Genomic DNA, 17538 nt, shown 5'->3' with positions numbered 1-17538 from the left:
TATCAAGCTCAGTCTTGAAGCCAGTTAGGTTTTTTTGCCCCTACTGCTCCCCTTGGGGGTTGTTCCAAAACTTCACTCTGATGGTTAGAAACCTTTGCCTAACTTCAAGCCAAAACTTTTATTGATGGCCGGTATCCATTTGTTCTAGTGCCAACATTGGTGCTTAACCTAAAGAGCTCCTCTCCTTCCCTGGTATTAATCCTTCTGGTATATTTATAGACAGCAATCATATCTCCCCTCAGCCTCCTTTTGGTTTGGCTACACAAGGCAAGCTCTTCGAGTCTCTTCTCATAAGGTAAATTTTCCATTCCTCAGATCATCCTAGTAGCCCTTCTCTGTACCTGTTCCACTTTGAATTCATCCTCCTTAAACATGGGAGACGAGAATTGCCCACAGTATTTCAGATGAGGTCTCATCAGTGCCTTGTATAACAGGACTAACCCTTCCCTCTGTCTCCTGGAAATACCTCACCTGATGCATCCTAGGACTGCATTAACCTATTTCACGTCTGCATCCCATTGGCAGCTCATAATTATCCTGTCATCAGCCAATATACCCAGGTCTTTCTCCTCCTCTGTCACTTCCAACTGATAAATCCTCAGCTTATTGCAAAAATTCTTGTTGTTGGTCCCTAAATGCATAATTTTGCACTATTAATTTTCATTCCATTTCTATTACTCCAGCTTTCAAGGTCATGCAGATCTTCTTGTATGATATTCCTGTCCTCCTCCATATTGGCAATCCCTCCCAGCTTTGTGTCACACCCCTACCTTTTGTGCCAAGGTCACTAATAAAAATGCTGAATTAGATTGGTCCCAAGACTGATCTCTGGTAAACAGGGGGAAAATACACAGAAGTGCCTGTACCCAGTGCTGTTAACTTCTTGTCCCAAACCCCCATGAGTTCTGGCCTCTTGGTCGAATCAGCTCTCAGTCCCACATGAGCTGTGCTCTCTTCCAGCCTAACCCATTTCTACTGCAGTTCTTCATCCTCCTTGTGCAGGCAGGGGGTTGGCGCTGCAGCCCCTTAGGCACCTGCGTTAATCACTGTCTCACATACTTGGGATCTTTAGATTTCAGGGAATGATTTATCAGTTACTGACTCTGGGAGGTGGAAGAGAGGAGAGGCTGAGAGGGAGTTTGCTCCCCACACTCTGTAAGGCCATGTTCAACCCTGGTAGCCTCCATGTTACCTCATCCTCCACCCTCCCCTATGTGTCTCTGCTCATGTGTCAGAGTGTCACCTTCTGATCATAATGCCACTGGCCTCAGCAGAGCTCCCAGACAGGAGCTACATCACAATGCCGTTACAGTACTGAGAGTAAAATACATCACAGGGAGGATGTAATTATCCTGAAAGGAAGCATTACAGTCTAGGAAGTGAAAGAATTAAAATACTTCATTACTTAAAAGTACACTTAAGGATTGGATTTTATTAATAAATTGTAGTAAATGTTGATTTCACTGTACACACAGACACATGAAAATTTATTTGTATAGGTAAAATACAAAAATGCTTCTGGAGAAAGTAGAGTTTGATTTACAGATTCTGACAAAGGTCCTGCTGTACCTTGGTGGGTCTTGCACTTATTGGCAGATTTGCTTGCCTTGGAGCTTCACAGCAGCCCTCAACTTGGCCTTTTTTCTGAACCTGCAGTCCAGGTCGACTCCTCCTGTGTCTGACCAGGAGTTGGGAGGATTTGGGGGGAACTCTGGTCCGCCCTCTGCTCCGGGTTCCAGCCCAGGGCCCTGTGGAATGCAGCTGTCTAGAGCACCTCCTGGAACAGCTGTGCGACAGCTACAACTCCCTGGGCTACTTCCCCCTGGCCTCCTCCCAACACCTTCTTTATCCTCACCATAGGCCCTTCCTCCTGGTGTCTGATAATGCTTGTACACCTCAGTCCTCCAACAGTCCACGTTCTCACTCTCAGCTCCTAGTGCCTCTTGCTCCCAGCTCCTCACATGCACACCACAAACTGAAGTGAGCTCCTTTTTAAAACCCAGGTGCCCTGATTAGCCTGCCTTAATTGATTCTAGCCGCTTCTTGATTGGCTGCAGATGTTCTAATCAGCCTGTCTTAATTGTCTCCATAAGGTTCCTAATTGTTCTGGAACCTTCCCTGTTACCTTACCCAGGGAAAAGGGACCTACTTAGCCTGGGGCTAATATATCTGCCTTCTATTACTATACTATAGCCATCTGGCCCGACCCTGTCACAGGCTGTTGAAACTGTATATTTTGCATGTGACATTGACAATTTCTGTTTGAACAGTTATAAAGATTTGGCTTTTTGAATCTCAACATTTACTGTAATTACTTAATTGTTATCTGACCACCCCAATATCTTCCCACAGATCTGAACATTGAAATTGTAAACACTGAACAAGGGCTTAAAAATAAATATCAATATAATCTATTGAAATGAAAAGAAAGAAATAGAGACAATGAATTTTGCAAAACCCACTTAATAGCAATCACAATATGCTAGGGGATGGAAATTCACAGCTATCGAACCCAACCTTAATTCTGCCCCGTAGTGACACCAGGCAATTGCCATAGGGCTATGAATAAGGCATTTCACTGTATAAAGTCCCAAATTAGATTATACCGATTTGTAAAGAGACATGAGATCTTTCTCTCATGGTATCACCTGTAACAATGCTGGTTCTGGTGGGACCCAACCAAGAGTGCCAATTCAGGACAAATTGCTTAAATTTGCTTAAAGCAGGGCAGTTACAGCCCAAGGCTGGGGTTTCTATGCACACCAAGGCAAACCAAACCAGCCAAACAGAGAAGACTTTGGTTTTACCCCACTGGCTAACCACAAGTCACACAAGCAATTCCCTTAGACACTCCAGTTTCCCAGTATCACCACCAGTACCACTCGTTATGGGGACAAATGGTTATGAAAACCAATACCCCAGTAAAAGAAAAAAGGTTCTCTCGATCCCAAAGGACCAAGCCCCAGACCCAGGTCAATATACAAATCAGATCTTACCCACAAATCACGCTGTTGCCAATCCTTTAGAATCTAAAATCTAAAGGTTTAGTCATAAAAGGAAAAAGATATAGATGAGAGCTAGAATTGGTTAAATGGAATCAATTACATACAGTAATGGCAAAATTCTTGGTTCAGGCTTGCGGCAGTGATGGAATAAACTGCAGGTTCAAATCAAGTCTCTGGAGAACATCCACAGCTGGGATGGGTCTTTCAGTCCTTGGTTCAAAGCTTCAGTGTAGCAAAATCCCTCCAGAGGTAAGAAGCAGGATTGAAGACCAGATGGAGGAGCTGCAGCAGCTTTTTATATTCTCTTGCCATGTGGTCTTTCTTTCTTTGTTCCAAAGACAAGCCATCCATCACATGGCCTGGAAAAACCTCAGAGTTCTCTCCATAGGCATATTCCTGTAGACCTTGCTGAGACACAAGGCATGTCTGCCTTCTCTCAATGGGTCAGTTGTATAACTGATCGTCTTTAATAGACCATCAAGCAGGCTAGGCAGAGATGACACCAACTTGTCTGGTGTGTCACCCAGAAGCATAGCACAAGTTTGAACTACAGACAGTATAGAGCCAATACTTATATCTTTAAATACAAAAATGATACATGCAAACAGATAGCGTAATCATAACCAGCAAACCATAACCTTGTCTTGGACACCTTATTTGACTCCCTTTATACAAGATTTGGTGCCACTACAGGACTTTGGTTGCAACAATGATCTGTACGGTCCCAGCTTATATCAATAATGTCACACCTTCACTGGGTTGTTTCTTTTATTGGTAATTCCCAGAATTCAATAGATAACTACCATTCAATCAGTTATGAAGTGGCTGTTTCAGATTTCTGGGGAGTGTCTATAATTTTGCACTAGGGGCCAGGTCCTTGGAGAGACGGAACCTTGGTTTCATTTTAATTTGTGCATACTCAGCAGCTTCTGGAATTTGGTTCAAAGTATTTACATGTTTCCCTGGCCTGTTCTTAAAAGTACTGCTAGAGAAAGTGGGGAAGAGCAGGAACTCACTGCAGGATCAGTAGCTGAGTCCCTTACGTATGTATAGCTCATCAGAAGAAGGACAAGGATTGGTGGGTGTCTGGGGATTTAATAATAAACGTACAGATATCATTGTTCTTAATGAATTTTCATCTTCTAATTCCCATAACCCACTAATTATCCCTGGCTGCCCCTGGGAGTCGGGGGAAGGAGTACTAGTAAACTCCTTTGGCCAGTGTGGAACCTAAGGCACAAGGATTCTTCACATCCCAGGGTAGGGAAGGACGCTCTGGGGCTCGTTGCAGTCTCCCCTTGCTGCTGTGAGAGGAATGGGGTGGTCCCTCATATAAAACACACACCCATCCATGGGCAGATGGGAAATGTAGTTTCTTCCAGGGGATTGAAAATGTTTGGTTTAGAGTCCTGAGCTCTATCTTCCTGTTTGTCTCCTTCTACCACTTTCAGATCTCTAGGAGAGACAAGATGGGTGAGGTAATTTCTTTTAGAACCAATTAAAAATCCCTCTCTTCGATATCCTGGGACCAACATGGCTACAACACGTCCAGCACAGAATTTTTTTTTTCTGCAGAAGTTCTGCCTTTCACCCACCAAAGGCCCCTGTGGCACCAGAACAGCTGCAGTCAGCTGGGTTCATCTTGGTGGGAAATTGTTGCCCTGAGCTATACCCCAAATGGGAAGAGAGTTAGTGGGTGCAACTTGGGAGAGTCCTGAGACACGGCTGCCTCTGGAGGTGGGGACAGAGTGGTCATTCTTTATTCACAAGAGGCTGTGGAAGGGGCACAGGAGGAGCAAGTGTCCCCCATGGAGACTGACCTGCCCCCGGTTACCCAGTCCCAGCTGCTTCTGCTCCCACCCTACCCCAAATGTCTTCACCCCTCCAACTATCAGCTGCCAGTCTTCCTGCGCTGCTACCCCTTCCTGACTGGCAGAGAAACTGTAAGCTCTATCCCCTTCTCTTAGCCTCTGAAAGTTGCCTTGCCCCGGGCTTTGCTGCTACCTGTGTGAATGGCAGGTAGGGATGGGGACCCATCACTTTCTGGGTATTTACTAAACATTCATCTAGTCACTGACACCTTCATTAATGCAGGTTGCCAAGCAGTATGCTGGGCCCTGCCAGAATGTCAAGTTCAGCAAAAGTCAAACCTCCAAAAACTTGGAAATACAGAGCTAATGTGCATGCCAGTGCAACCTTAACTCTGCCCCCTGGAGCTGGCAACAGCCACTGGGCGTTCTCTGCCTGCACTCCAGCAGCACTCACTGTGTTAGGTGTAGCTGCACTGAAAGGTAGCGACAATAGTTAGAACGAATTGGTGGAGGTGTGATTGTGATATGAGGAGATCTGGGTCTGAGTCCCCCGTGTGTGCAATGAAAGGAAAGAGGTGCATGTGTACCTTGAGCTTCCAGTCTGTATCATTTCTGCACTGAGCTGGGTATGTTGTCAGGAGGAAACGGCAGACTGCTTGCCATGGGAATGATCAGCAGTGAGATAGGAGCTTAGAGCCGTCTGTTTGCTTAACAATGGGTAAGTGAATGTAGAATGTCAGCTGGAACTTGTGTGAGAGGATGAGAGTTGTAAAAAGGGGTGAAGAGGTGTTCAATTGACCAAGTGTGTAGCTTTTTCTGGGGAACAGGCTCAGTATCTGAGTGTAGAACAAGTGTCAGTAGCTCCTGTATGGTGCAGCTCACCTAAAACCAAATTCCGTCTTAGCAAAGATAAAGTGCTTTATTTTGTGCCCTGGTTGTCATTTTCCCTAGTACTTTAGTGATAGGCACCGTCATAACCATACAGCTAAGGGTAGCCTAGAATTCCTTCTTACCTGTAAAGGGTTAAGAACCTCAAATGACCTGGTTGGCACCTGACCAAAAGCACCAATGGGGAAAGAAGATACTTTCAAATCTGGGGCGGGGAGTGGGGAAGGCTTTGTTTATGTTCTCTGAGGAAGCAGAGAAGCATCAGCTCAGAAAACTCCTTCTCCTAAAATCATCCTAAAATGAGTCTCAATGTTTCAAAAAAGAGTGAACCAACAGGTTACAGTTCATTGCACCAGGTCACACCAAAGGTCCTCAGGCCCAGATGCCTCCCAGAGCGAAGGGAAACTGTGAGTGTGGGAGGGAAGGAAGTTATCGTGTGGAAGGACACTGGAGCGTAGGTGTCAGCTATCCACCAATCCTGAGTGGATCCAAACTTAATCAGCCCAGAGGCCCAAGTGACTATTCAACCTTTCAAATCTAACTCTTGATTTGCCTACAGACAAGTTGCCTGTCCAGTATAAGGGATGATCAGGAATGTGGACTTTTTTTATTCTATGATGATTATCCCATTCCCATGCTGCTGGGTGAAGACTTGGCCAACAATGTGAAGCTAGCCAAGAGGGTGGGAATGGTCACCCGCAGCAAGGCTAATCAAGCTTTCATACCTATCCCTGTTCCTGAGCCTTCCACCAGGGGTCCGTCTGTGTTACCAGAGACCAAGATGGAGGTGGTGGAACCGGATCCCCTGCCAATGACTGCAACAGCCATAGTGGATCCAGTCCCAGAACCAGAACTGGTGGAGCAACCAGCACCAGAACCATTGCCAGTACTGAATCCAGTGCTTGCAATCCCACCTACAACTCCAGCACCAGAGGGCACCACCGAGCCTGCACTGGCAGGAGCAGATAAACCTACGCAAGAGGCTCAGCTGGAGCCTGAAATACAACATAGTGCACCAGCGGAGAGCGGTTCACAGTCAACCGAAACAACCCCATCACCTACATCGCTTCCAGAGGGACCAAGCCCAAATCCACAATCCAATGAGGAACTGATGTCTCCAGCATCAAGGGAACAGTTCCAGGCCAAGCAGGAAGCAGATGAAAGCCTCCAGGGAGTTTGGATGGCAGCACGGAGCAACCCACCACCTCTCAGCTCTTCTAATCAATCCCTGTTTGTTGTAGAAAGAGGACTTCTGTACAAGGAAACTCTTTCTGGTGGGCATCAGGAAGACTGGCATCCTCAGAGAGAGCGGATAGTTCCAACTAAGTACCGGGTAAAGCTCTTGAGCTTAGCCTATGATTATCCTAGTGGCCATGTTGGGGTGAAGAGGACCAAAGACCGTTTGGGGAAGTCCTTCCACTGGGAGGGAATGGGCAAGGACATTTCTACCTATATCCAGTCTTATGAGGTGTGCCAAAGAGTGGGAAAACCCCAAGACCAGGTCAAAGCCCCTCTCCAGCCACTCCCCATAATTGAGGTCCCATTTCAGTGAGTAGCTGTGGATATTCTGGGTCCTTTCCCGAAAAAGACACCCAGAGGAAAGCAGTACATACTGACTTTCATGGATTTTGCCACCCGATGGCCAGAAGCAGAAGCTCTAAGCAACACCAGGGCTAAAAGTGCATGCCAGGCATTAACAGACATTTTTGCCAGGGTAGGTTGGCCCTCCGACATCCTTACAGATTCGGGAACTAATTTCCTGGCAGGGACCATGAAAAGTCTTTGGGAAGCTCATGGGGTGAATCACTTGGTTGCCACCCCTTACCACCATCAAACAAATGGCCTAGTGGAGAAGTTTAATGGAACTTCGGGGACCATGATACATAAATGAGCGCTCCAATGATTGGGACCTAGTGTGGCATAAGTTGCTCTTTTGCCTACAGGGCTGTACCACATCCCAGTTTAGGGTTTACACCATTTGAACTTGTGTACGGTCGTGAGGTTAAAGGGCCATTACAGTTGATGAAGCAGCAACGGGAGAGGTTTTCGCCTTCTCCAGGAATTAACATTCTGGACTTTGTAAACAACCTACAAAACATCCTCCGAATCTCTTTAGCCCTTCCTAGAGAAAACCTAAAAGATGCTCAGGAACAGCAAAAAGCCTGGTATGATGATCATGCCAGAGAGCATTCCCTCAAAGTAGGGGACCAGGTCATGGTCTTGAAGGCTCTCCAGGCCCATAAGATGGAAGCATCATGGGAGGGGCCATTTACGGTCCAAGAGCGCCTAGGAGCTGTTAACTATCCCATAGCATCCCCCAGCTCCAGACGAAAGCCTAAAGTGTACCATGTTAATTCTCTAAAGCCCTTTTATTCCAAGGAATTAAAGGTTTGTCAGTTTACAGCCCAGGGAGGAGATGACGTTGAGTGGCCTGAAGATGTCTACTACCAAGGAAAAAGTGACAGTGGTGTGGAAGAGGTGAATCTCTCAATGACCCTCGGACATATGCAGTGCCAGCAGATCAAGGAGCTGTGCACTAGATTTGGGCCGATGTTCTAAGCCACCCCAGGACTGACTGAACAGGCATACCACTCCATTGACACGGAGCTCCAGGAAGAAATCACAGCCAATGTGGTATAGGCTGTCCAGTACCATCTGTGATTTAGGGGGCATGTCATAACCATACAGCAAAGGGTAGCCTAGAATTCCTCCTTACCTGTAAAGGATTAAGAACCTCAAATAACCTGGTTGGCCCCTGACCAAAAGCACCAATGGGGAAAGAAGATACTTTCAAATTTGGGGTGGGAGGATTTGTTTATGCTTTGTTTGTGTGTTCTCTGGGGAAAACTCCTTCTCCTAAAATCATCTTAAAATGAGTCTCAGTATTGCAAAAAGAGTAAGTAAATAAGGCAAGGCGTGTTAGATTATATTTTGTTTATAGCTTGTGACTTTTCCCTTTGCTACAGGGAGGTTTATTCCTGTTTTCTGTAACTTTGAAACTAAGCCTAGAGGGAGCTCCTCTGTGTTTGTGAATCTTTTGTTACCCTGTAAAGTTATCTTCCATCCTGATTCTAGAGGTGATTATTTCACCTTTTTTTTAAATAAAATTCTTCTTTTAAGAACTGGATTGATTTTTCAGTGTCCTGTAGACCGAAGGGGTTGGGTCTGTGCTCACTTTGTAACCAATTGGTAAGGATATTATTCTCAAGCCTCCCCAGAAAAGGGGATGAAGGGCTTGGGAGGATATTTTGGGGGAGATAGGGCTCCAAGTGGCCCTCCCTGAATGTTTGTTTAAATCACTTGGTGGTGGCAGCATACCGTCCAAGGGCAAAAGGAATTTCTACCTTGGGGAAGTTTTTAACCTAAGCTAGTAGAAATAGGGGGTCTTTCATGCGGGTCCCCACATTTGTACCCTAGAGTTCAGAGTGGGCAGGGAACCCTGACAGGCACTATCTCAAATGGCTGGGTGCACATAGGTGTGGTGTTGGAGTAAAAGAAGGCTCATTGCTCATGTTGGTCAGATTTAGGGTCACATTCGTAAGTACCTTATCTCTGCATTTCCTGATTATTAAAAGTTTGAGTTTTGCTGATCTCTTCTTGAGGGGCACCAGACATCTCTGGGCAACCTTAAATCCTGAATTATCATTTTTTGGAAGTGAATTTCCTAGCTTTTTGCACAGAGCAACGTTGGCTGGAGGAGTTAGCAACGCTATAGTCAGTTGTGGGTCTAAAAGAAGTTTGCAATCAGAGGCAGAGAGCAGTACAATGACTTACCCAAGATCACCCAGCAGGGCTATGGTAGAGCCAAGGAATTGTCCCTGTCCAGTGCTCTTTCCATGTAGTTGCTGGGTGATTCTAAAGTGCAGCTCTCCTGTACTTTTTAGTATGGTGGAATGGGAATAATGGTTATGCTTTCAAATGTCTCTCTCCTTCTCCACCTCCTCCTCCTGCCAGCATTTCCAGCTCCGTCTCCCCTTCTTTCAAGTGTTTGTCTTGAGCAGTTGGTAACCCAGCCAGTGAGAGCAAACTCCGACATAGTCTGTGCCCAAAGATCTTGACAGTTTAAACACATGGTGGTTACAGTAACTAAGTACATGAGAGAAGACTGGTGTTTATCTCTCTCTCTTTCTCCTCCTCCTCCTCCTGCCAGCATTTCTCGTTCAACCTCCCCTTCTTGTCCATCCTATCCAGCCCTCTCTTAGCACTATAGGACCCAGTAGCTGTCTGCTGTCCTAGGCTGCTGCACACACATATTACAGGCAGCAACAGTAGCATACAGTATGGTGCATGTCACCTTGGGCCTGATGTAGCCTGATCTGCACATTGACCTGGGCCTCCTGCCCCTGGTCCAGCCATGCCCTAGCTCTGCCCAGTCTGCCCCTCCTCCAAACAAGCCCCCTATATATGCTGCCCTGCCCCTCCACACCATATACGGGTGACATATGCCTTTAAGCTATTCATATTTTGGAATTCAGATGATTAAGTTTGTGTTATCTTGAGGTCCCACACCCCAGTTTCAGTTGTTTGGTGGTGCCTCCATGGTTTTCCATTGATAGTTTGGGAGGGAGCAAGGCTGGTCACTTGAGCCTTGCGTTACCTTGCCAGCTGACTCTTGAGAAGTGATTACTCCCTCTTGGGTGGATGGGCCAGTCCCAGGGCCTGTTACCTCTCGGTAATTGATTTTCCATTCCAAGTCCATAAAGTAGATTTTCAATATAAATGCTTCTTTCGTTACATATGACCCATATATTGATCTCTCAGTCGTTATTAGTCTTGAGCAGTTATGAGCATTCTGAAGACACCTCATATGACCATCCTCAGAGAGGTGTGATGGGTTTGTCAGGTCTCAGGTGAGAACTACTGGCAAAGACCAAGGGATCTCTGTGTCACTGCTAACCCCCGTAGGCCAGGGAGAGGACAACTTTCTGCCAGTGGCTTTCAGGACAACTGATTGTTCCTTCCTAAGTGAAGTGCTTTGGATTTTTCCCTATTGAATTTCATCCTGTATACTTCAGATGATTTCTCCAGTTTGTCCAGATCATTTTGAATTATAATTCTATCCTCTAAAGCACTTGTAACCTCTCCCAGCTTGGTATCATCTGCAAACTTTATAACTGGAATCGAAAGATTCTGTTACTGGGAGGGTTTCACCCTGTCTCAGAGGATTACACCCTGGTGGGAGGGAGCTAGGCCTATACTGGAATAAGGTCACTCTATGCTTCACAGTGTGGCAGAACCTAAAATGTCCATTAGCAGGGAAAACTCCTGTGGGGAAATTGTTATGATTTCCTGAATATGATTTTCCTATTTGTGTGCATGTGTCATGTTTGTATCAACATCTTATGATATGAGTAGATCATCTGTTTTTCTTCAAATCCAGGACAGAAATATTTATTGAACGCTTTTACTTCTTCTGCATTATTTTTGATAATTCTGCCATTTCTGTCTAGCCATTTATCACTACTATTGGTAGGATTAATTTTGTACTTAATATACTTTTAAAAACTTCCTTCTTATTTTCATTGATTGATCACTGATTTGATAGCTTCACTGACCAATTTTCTACAATTCTGACCTTCTAACTTATATTCTTTACACTTGACTTCCCCTTTTTTCCATATATTTTATTTGGAGAGTGTTAGGATTCCTACCAGGGAGCCACCACCAGGGTCCAGAGACAGCCCCATCTCCTATATCAAGCTCTAGCTAGTAGCTGTGTGATAAATGTGAAGACCCTGTCTGTGTCTGCCAGCTGGGAGACACAAAGTTCTCTCTTTCTACCCTCTGATGCCTCCTGACTGCTCTAAGCAAGGTGGGCTGGGACTCTGTTAACATGTGCCTCACGCTACTTCCATTTACCTGGTGGTCCTGTTCTGTGAATAGTGGGGTTGTGACTGGGGCAGCAGGTACTGAGTATTGGACTCTTTCTCTTTCAGGGGCTGGTGAGTTTTGAGGAGGTAGCTGTGTATTTCACCAAGGGGGAATGGGCTCTGCTGGACCCCATTCAGAGAGCCCTCTACAGGGATGTCATGCAGGACAACTATGAGACTGTGGTCTTGCTGGGTAAGGAGTCCTGTGCCTTTGGTTATTAGAAGCTGTGGGGTCTCTAAAGAACCTGAGTTGTAATAACTTTATACATTTATTCATCATAGATATTTTGACAAGTTTCCTTGCCCCCCCTTTTTTTGCCTTATCTCCCACCCACTAGTATAATTTTTGGACATGTGCCTTTTTGGTGCTGTCAGTCATTTTAAAATTGCATTTAATGTATCCTTATTGGCTACATTAATAACTGTAGCTTTCATGCCTTTTTCTCATTTTAAGAGGAAAATATATCATCTGTAGAATTCTAAATTGAATAAATGGGTGTATGACTCATGCATGGCTTGTGTGACAGTCAGATGAGCTCCTCTTTTGATAGGAGAGTGAATAATGTTGCCATTCAGGACCCCACGGGTGAAGGGAGAGCAGAGCAGTGGGAGGGGAGGAGAAGGGGGAGAGCAGATAATTCTGGGGTGCCAGGAGATGGGGAGGGTGTGTGCAGGGTTAGAGCTCAGAAGCAGCAGGGAGGAATGAGATAGTGAGAGATGAGGAGGATCACAAGAAGTTCCCACGGTGCTGGGAGGTGGCGCCGGCTGGGAGTAATGGGAAGAAGGGAAGGGGAGTGTGGAGGAAAGGCACCCAGGAAGTGGGCTGAGTAAGTCAGTGGGAGGGTGGAGAGGTTTGGGGATGTAGAGCTGTGGGGGATCCCAGACCTTTAACCCCGAATCCCTACCCAAGCCTTGTTGCTTTAGAGCCTACACTCCAGTTTTATTTTTGTTCAGTTTCACTTCATTAAACGTTTTTCCAGCCAAATATTATTTTAACTCTTGACCTCCCTCTCCCACTCATTACCCCCCTCTTCATATAACCTCCCCATGTCTATGCACATGGACCCTGGCCACCGATCCTCAGTCCTTGCTGCATTCCTCCCTCCCATAGCAGGGCCCCTCCCCAGGCACAAATGGGCACTTTGTTGATGATGTCACAGGGTGGTAGTATAGCCTGTACAATTTTTACTCCTATAAGATTATGTATTGGGGTACAACTTGCCCTTGTACATGGCTACTCACAGTTAATTATATGAATGCGGTCCAACTGCTGAGACACTGCATAGCATCCTAATTGCTAAAGCCCGCCCCAAACTTCCTTCTTTCAGCATCTTGTGGCAAATTGCACCTGTTTGTGGTTACTCGTTAGTCTCTCAAAATGAGGGTGCAAAATATCTAACCTAGGATTCTCTCCTTACGCCTATTGAGGTAAATCCCAGACTTCAGCATAACTACTCCTACACTGTGCAACTCCAGCTACCTGAATAATGTAGTTTGAGTCGATGTACCTTAGGTCGATTTGCCGCAGGGTCTACTTACCTTATTCTTCTCGTCAGCGGTAGAGTACAGGGGTCAACTGGAGAGCGACCTGCAGACGTTTTGGTGGGTCTTTACTAGAGCCACTACATCGACCACTGGTGGATCAATCTCCAAACTTTGGTCCCGGCTGTAGTATAGTCCCTGCCCTTAATAACCCATTTGTTTATGTTCAACTCCTTGCCACTCTACGCATGTTCCAAGCTAATAAGCAATACTCTGATCAGGACATTTTACCTCTAGCGAGTATAAATTGCCCACAAGACACAGTGGTCATAGATCCCAAAATTAGGTTGGGGTCAACAGGAGTTAGAGTTTGCAGAGTCTTGTCCCCCATCTCCTCATCTGCAGCAGCCACAAGCTGTCTTCCCTCCAGGCTCCTTGGATCTTTAAGCCTGGCCCTCCTGAGGTTGCATGGCCCCGTACCTGTTTCTTACATTCTCCTTTTCCAGAAGAATTAGAGGCTGTTGCTCCTGAATTTTAGTGTTTAATTCCCCATCCTTCTCCACACACTGGGGGAATTTAATTTTCCCTCCAATTATACCTGAGTCACTAGATTTCCTAATTCCCCAAAATGTGCTTCTGCGATATCACAGTTTGACGTGCCTCCATGGTCTGCTCAAGGAATGCCTCTCAGGTATCAGGCCTCTAGCCAGCCCCTCTCTATGGGTAGGGACCCACATGCCTTACCTTTTTGACCAAGGTTTGAGGATTGCAGCTTGTCCTCCACTGTGTTCACTGGACTAAGGTCCAGCTCCTGTGCTTTGCTTTCTCTCCAAGGGCTGTGAGGTGTGTGTGTGTGTGTGTGTGTGTGTGTGAGATGGAGGTAGGAATTTTGGTGATACTTGTATGATGCCAATACATACCTCAGTTTCCCTCTGTGATTGGTATTGCTATGATTACAAAGAGCAGGAGTTATGAGGTGTTTTCTCACATAGCTGTCATCGGGTGATATGAATGGGTCACTAAGGACTGGCTGGGACCAACTTACATCAATGGAATACCCGACAAAGACAAGGGAATAATTGTCACCTGTCCATAGGAGGATCTCCGCTTGGCTGAGTGAAGCATACATGGACTCATTATGTTTTTGGGAGCAGGAAGAACTGGTCTCTGACACAGGGAGCTCTACCGGAGTGAAGACAAATGGACAGGCATAGTGAAAAGAAACCAAACTATTTTCTACAGCAGCATGGCTCAAGGGCATTGGCCAGTATGGATTACATTATCTTCTTCGCTTCTCTGTCCTAATCTAAGGACTTTCCAGTGCTGTGTTTCAGTTGACTAATAAACCCTGCTATGTTTTAACAGTCTGTCCAGTGTCACAGTACAAACTTGCTCTGCATTGACTGAGGAACAATCTCTGAACAGGAGTGTCATTGAGTTAGACCTGCTGGCAGAGCTCACAGGTTGAAATAGGAGTGTTGAAGCCAGAGGCTTCCCAAGGGCAATTTAAAAGCCCAGGCATTGCACAGATCCATGACAGTGTGCCTTGAGGTGCACTGAAGTATGAATGAGGATCAGTCTCTGAACAGGAGTGTAGATGCATCCGATGAAGTGAGCTTTAGCTCACGGAAGCTTAGGCTCAAATTTGTTAGTCTCTAAGGTGCCACAAGTCCTCCTTTTCTTTTTGAGAATACAGACTAACACGGCTGCTACTCTGAAACCAGGTTTATACAGTAATATTCTCAGCTATACCTTAACCAATGATTGTACTGAAATTTAACTAACCAATCCTAACATGTTATAACATAATTCTCTAACCAATTATGTCCCACTACCCTAATTAATTTGCACCGAGCAAAATTAATTTATATAGCAGACAGAAACAGTTAGAGAACCAGACTGATTAACAAGGTAAAAGTGGTGGCCATAAAGATAAAACAATACAGAAATGAGGGTTTCACAACCACAACCATTGATAAGTGATTTCTTGCCAGAAAGGATGCTGTCAAACTAAGTTTTCTTTCAGAGTAGCAGCCGTGTTAGTCTGTATTCGCAAAAAGAAAAGGAGTACTTGTGGCACCTTAGAGACTAACAAATTAGAGCATAAATAATGCTCTAATAAATTTGTTAGTCTCTAAGGTGCCACAAGTACTCCTTTTCTTTTTAAGTTTTCGTTAACCATCTTAAGATCTGTTTCTTTATCTGGTGGTGATGGACACTATCCAGACACTATCGTCTTCCTAACAGCCCAATACCACCTTATGTCAGTGTGACTGGTTTGGGATGTGAGGATGTGACTGTACACTTCCCAGTTTATGGCTGCCCTTGCTGCTTAGCCAAAGGCCTTTACCTAATAATAAGGCCTAAGACTATCCTAGTGAGAGAATGCCCACACAGGTGATCTTGATTTTTTGTTTTTATACCCCTTTTCAGTAGCTAAGTGATAAAAATACACTAAGTTCTTAAAGTATAAGCTTTACAGGCAGGCCTGAATACCTATATTCTAACAGTAGGTTCTACCCCTTCCCCCATTCTGTGTCTGTCTTGTCTGTTTAGATGGTAAATTCTTCAGGCCATGGGCCATCTACTATTCTCTGTTTGTACTTTGCCTAGAACAATTGGGACCCACTGTTAGTTGCTCCTTAGGCAATGACTATGATTTAGTATAATAACTATCCTACCACCTTGAGCCAAAGAATGTTACTGCCTTAAAAATAAATTGGGATTAAAACCATGGAATATTCTTTGTGACAAGTATCCCACAAATTTCACTGACCTCCCTTGTTTTCTTTGCCTGGAGTAGGGTTTTCAGTTTCCAAACCTGATGTGATCTCGCAGCTGGAACAAGGGGAAGAGCCATGGGTCCCAGACCTCCAGGGCTCTGAGAAAGAAGTGCTCCTGAGAGCTGCCTTCACAGGTGAGTAATTGGTTAAACCAACACAAAAACTGTTTGGGAATGCAGAAAACATATGGGATGCCCTACAAAGACGTGAGCTCTCCAACTTCAGGATAGTTCCCTGCAGAATGGAATTATTATGGCAGATGTCACTCATGGCTTCCCACGTATTCAGACTGACGACTGGCAGCAGGTCTCCCCCGATCTTGCTTTCCCCTGAGTGTTCTGGTGAGATGCAGACCAAAACTGATCCCTTCCTCTCTCCTCTGGGAAAGGGTTTGGGGAAAATCAGCTCCTGATAGGTTTGATATCTCCCACCCATATTTTAGTTTGTTCATCCCTTTTTCCATCTCTCTCTGAGATTTCCTTTCTTTCCGGTGCAGGGAATGACCTATGTCTGAATTCTCTCTGTCTCCTATCAAGTGATGGGATGGTGAGTGAGAATGAGCAGGAAAAACCCAAGCAGGAAGATGCTGAGCAAGTAGAACCACGTGGAACATTATCAGGAAGATCCAAAGGGAATGTTTCCGGGAGTTGTGCACTCCCAGCAAAAGCCTGTGAGACTCAGCAGAGGCCAGAGGAAAAATTCAGTAGCCACTCAGATCTTATTACATGTGAGAGAATCAACTTGGAAGAGACACGCTACACATGCCATGAGTGTGGGAAAAGCTTAAACCGAAGCTCAGACCTTCTCACACATTGGAGAACCCACTCTGGAGAGAAACCCTACACATGCTCTGAGTGTGGGAAAAGCTTTAGTCAGCGCTCAACCCTTATCACGCATTGGAGAACCCACACTGGAGAGAAACCCTACACATGCTCTGAGTGTGGGAAAAGCTTCAGTCGCAGCTCAAACCTTATCACACATCAGAGAATCCACACAGGAGAGACACCCTACACATGTGCTGAGTGCGGGAAAAGCTTCAATCAGAGCTCAAACCTTATCAGACATCGGAGAATCCACACAGGAGAGAAGCCCTACACCTGCTCTGAGTGCGGGAAAAGCTTTAGTCAGCACTCACACCTGATCTTACATTTTAAGATCCACACAGGAGAGACGCTCTTCACATGCTCTGAGTGTGGGAAAAGCTTTAGTCAGCAATCACACCTCATCAGACATCGTAGAATACAAACAGGAGAGACGCCCTACACGTGCTCTGAGTGCGGGAAAACCTTCAGTCGGAGCTCTAAGTTGATTATACATCGGAGAATCCACACGGGTGAGAAACCTTATGGATGCTCTGAGTGTGGGAAACGCTTCATTCAGAGCTCAACCCTCATCATACATCAGCGAATCCACACAAGAGAGAGGCCCTACGTATGCTCTGAGTGTGGGAAAAGCTTCAATCGGAGCTCTGACCTGATTATACATCGGAGAATCCACATACGTGAGAAATCTTATGGATGCTCTGAGCATGGGAAACGCTTCAATCAGAGCTCAACCCTCATCACACATCAGCGAATCCACACAGGAGAGAGGCCCTACACGTGCTCTGAGTGCGGGAAAAGCTTCAAAAACAGCTCACACCTTATTAGACATCAGAAAATCCACATGAGAGAGAACTGTAACAAATGCCTTGACTAGT

At 45.5% G+C, this 17538-nt stretch overlaps 2 protein-coding genes across 2 annotated transcripts in view; both read left to right on the top strand.

Annotated features, from left to right (window-relative positions):
* The window catches only part of LOC119849388 (zinc finger protein OZF-like), an 875044-nt gene that overhangs the window by 191097 nt on the left and 666409 nt on the right, over positions 1 to 17538 (top strand). The window lies entirely within an intron of this gene.
* LOC119849382 overlaps positions 1 to 17538 on the top strand; it is a 167972-nt gene that overhangs the window by 77446 nt on the left and 72988 nt on the right. Inside the window, exons 9-10 of the mRNA XM_038386386.2 lie at positions 15860 to 15973; positions 16336 to 17536. Of these exons, the coding sequence (XP_038242314.2) occupies positions 15860 to 15973; positions 16336 to 17536 (1315 nt within the window). The remainder of the gene's footprint in view (positions 1 to 15859; positions 15974 to 16335; positions 17537 to 17538) is intronic.

Source organism: Dermochelys coriacea, chromosome 28, assembly GCF_009764565.3.
Source record: "Dermochelys coriacea isolate rDerCor1 chromosome 28, rDerCor1.pri.v4, whole genome shotgun sequence".
Lineage (NCBI taxonomy): Eukaryota > Metazoa > Chordata > Testudines > Dermochelyidae > Dermochelys > Dermochelys coriacea.
The sequence above is the reverse complement of the archived record's forward strand: the minus strand, read 5'-3'. Positions and strand labels throughout refer to the sequence as shown.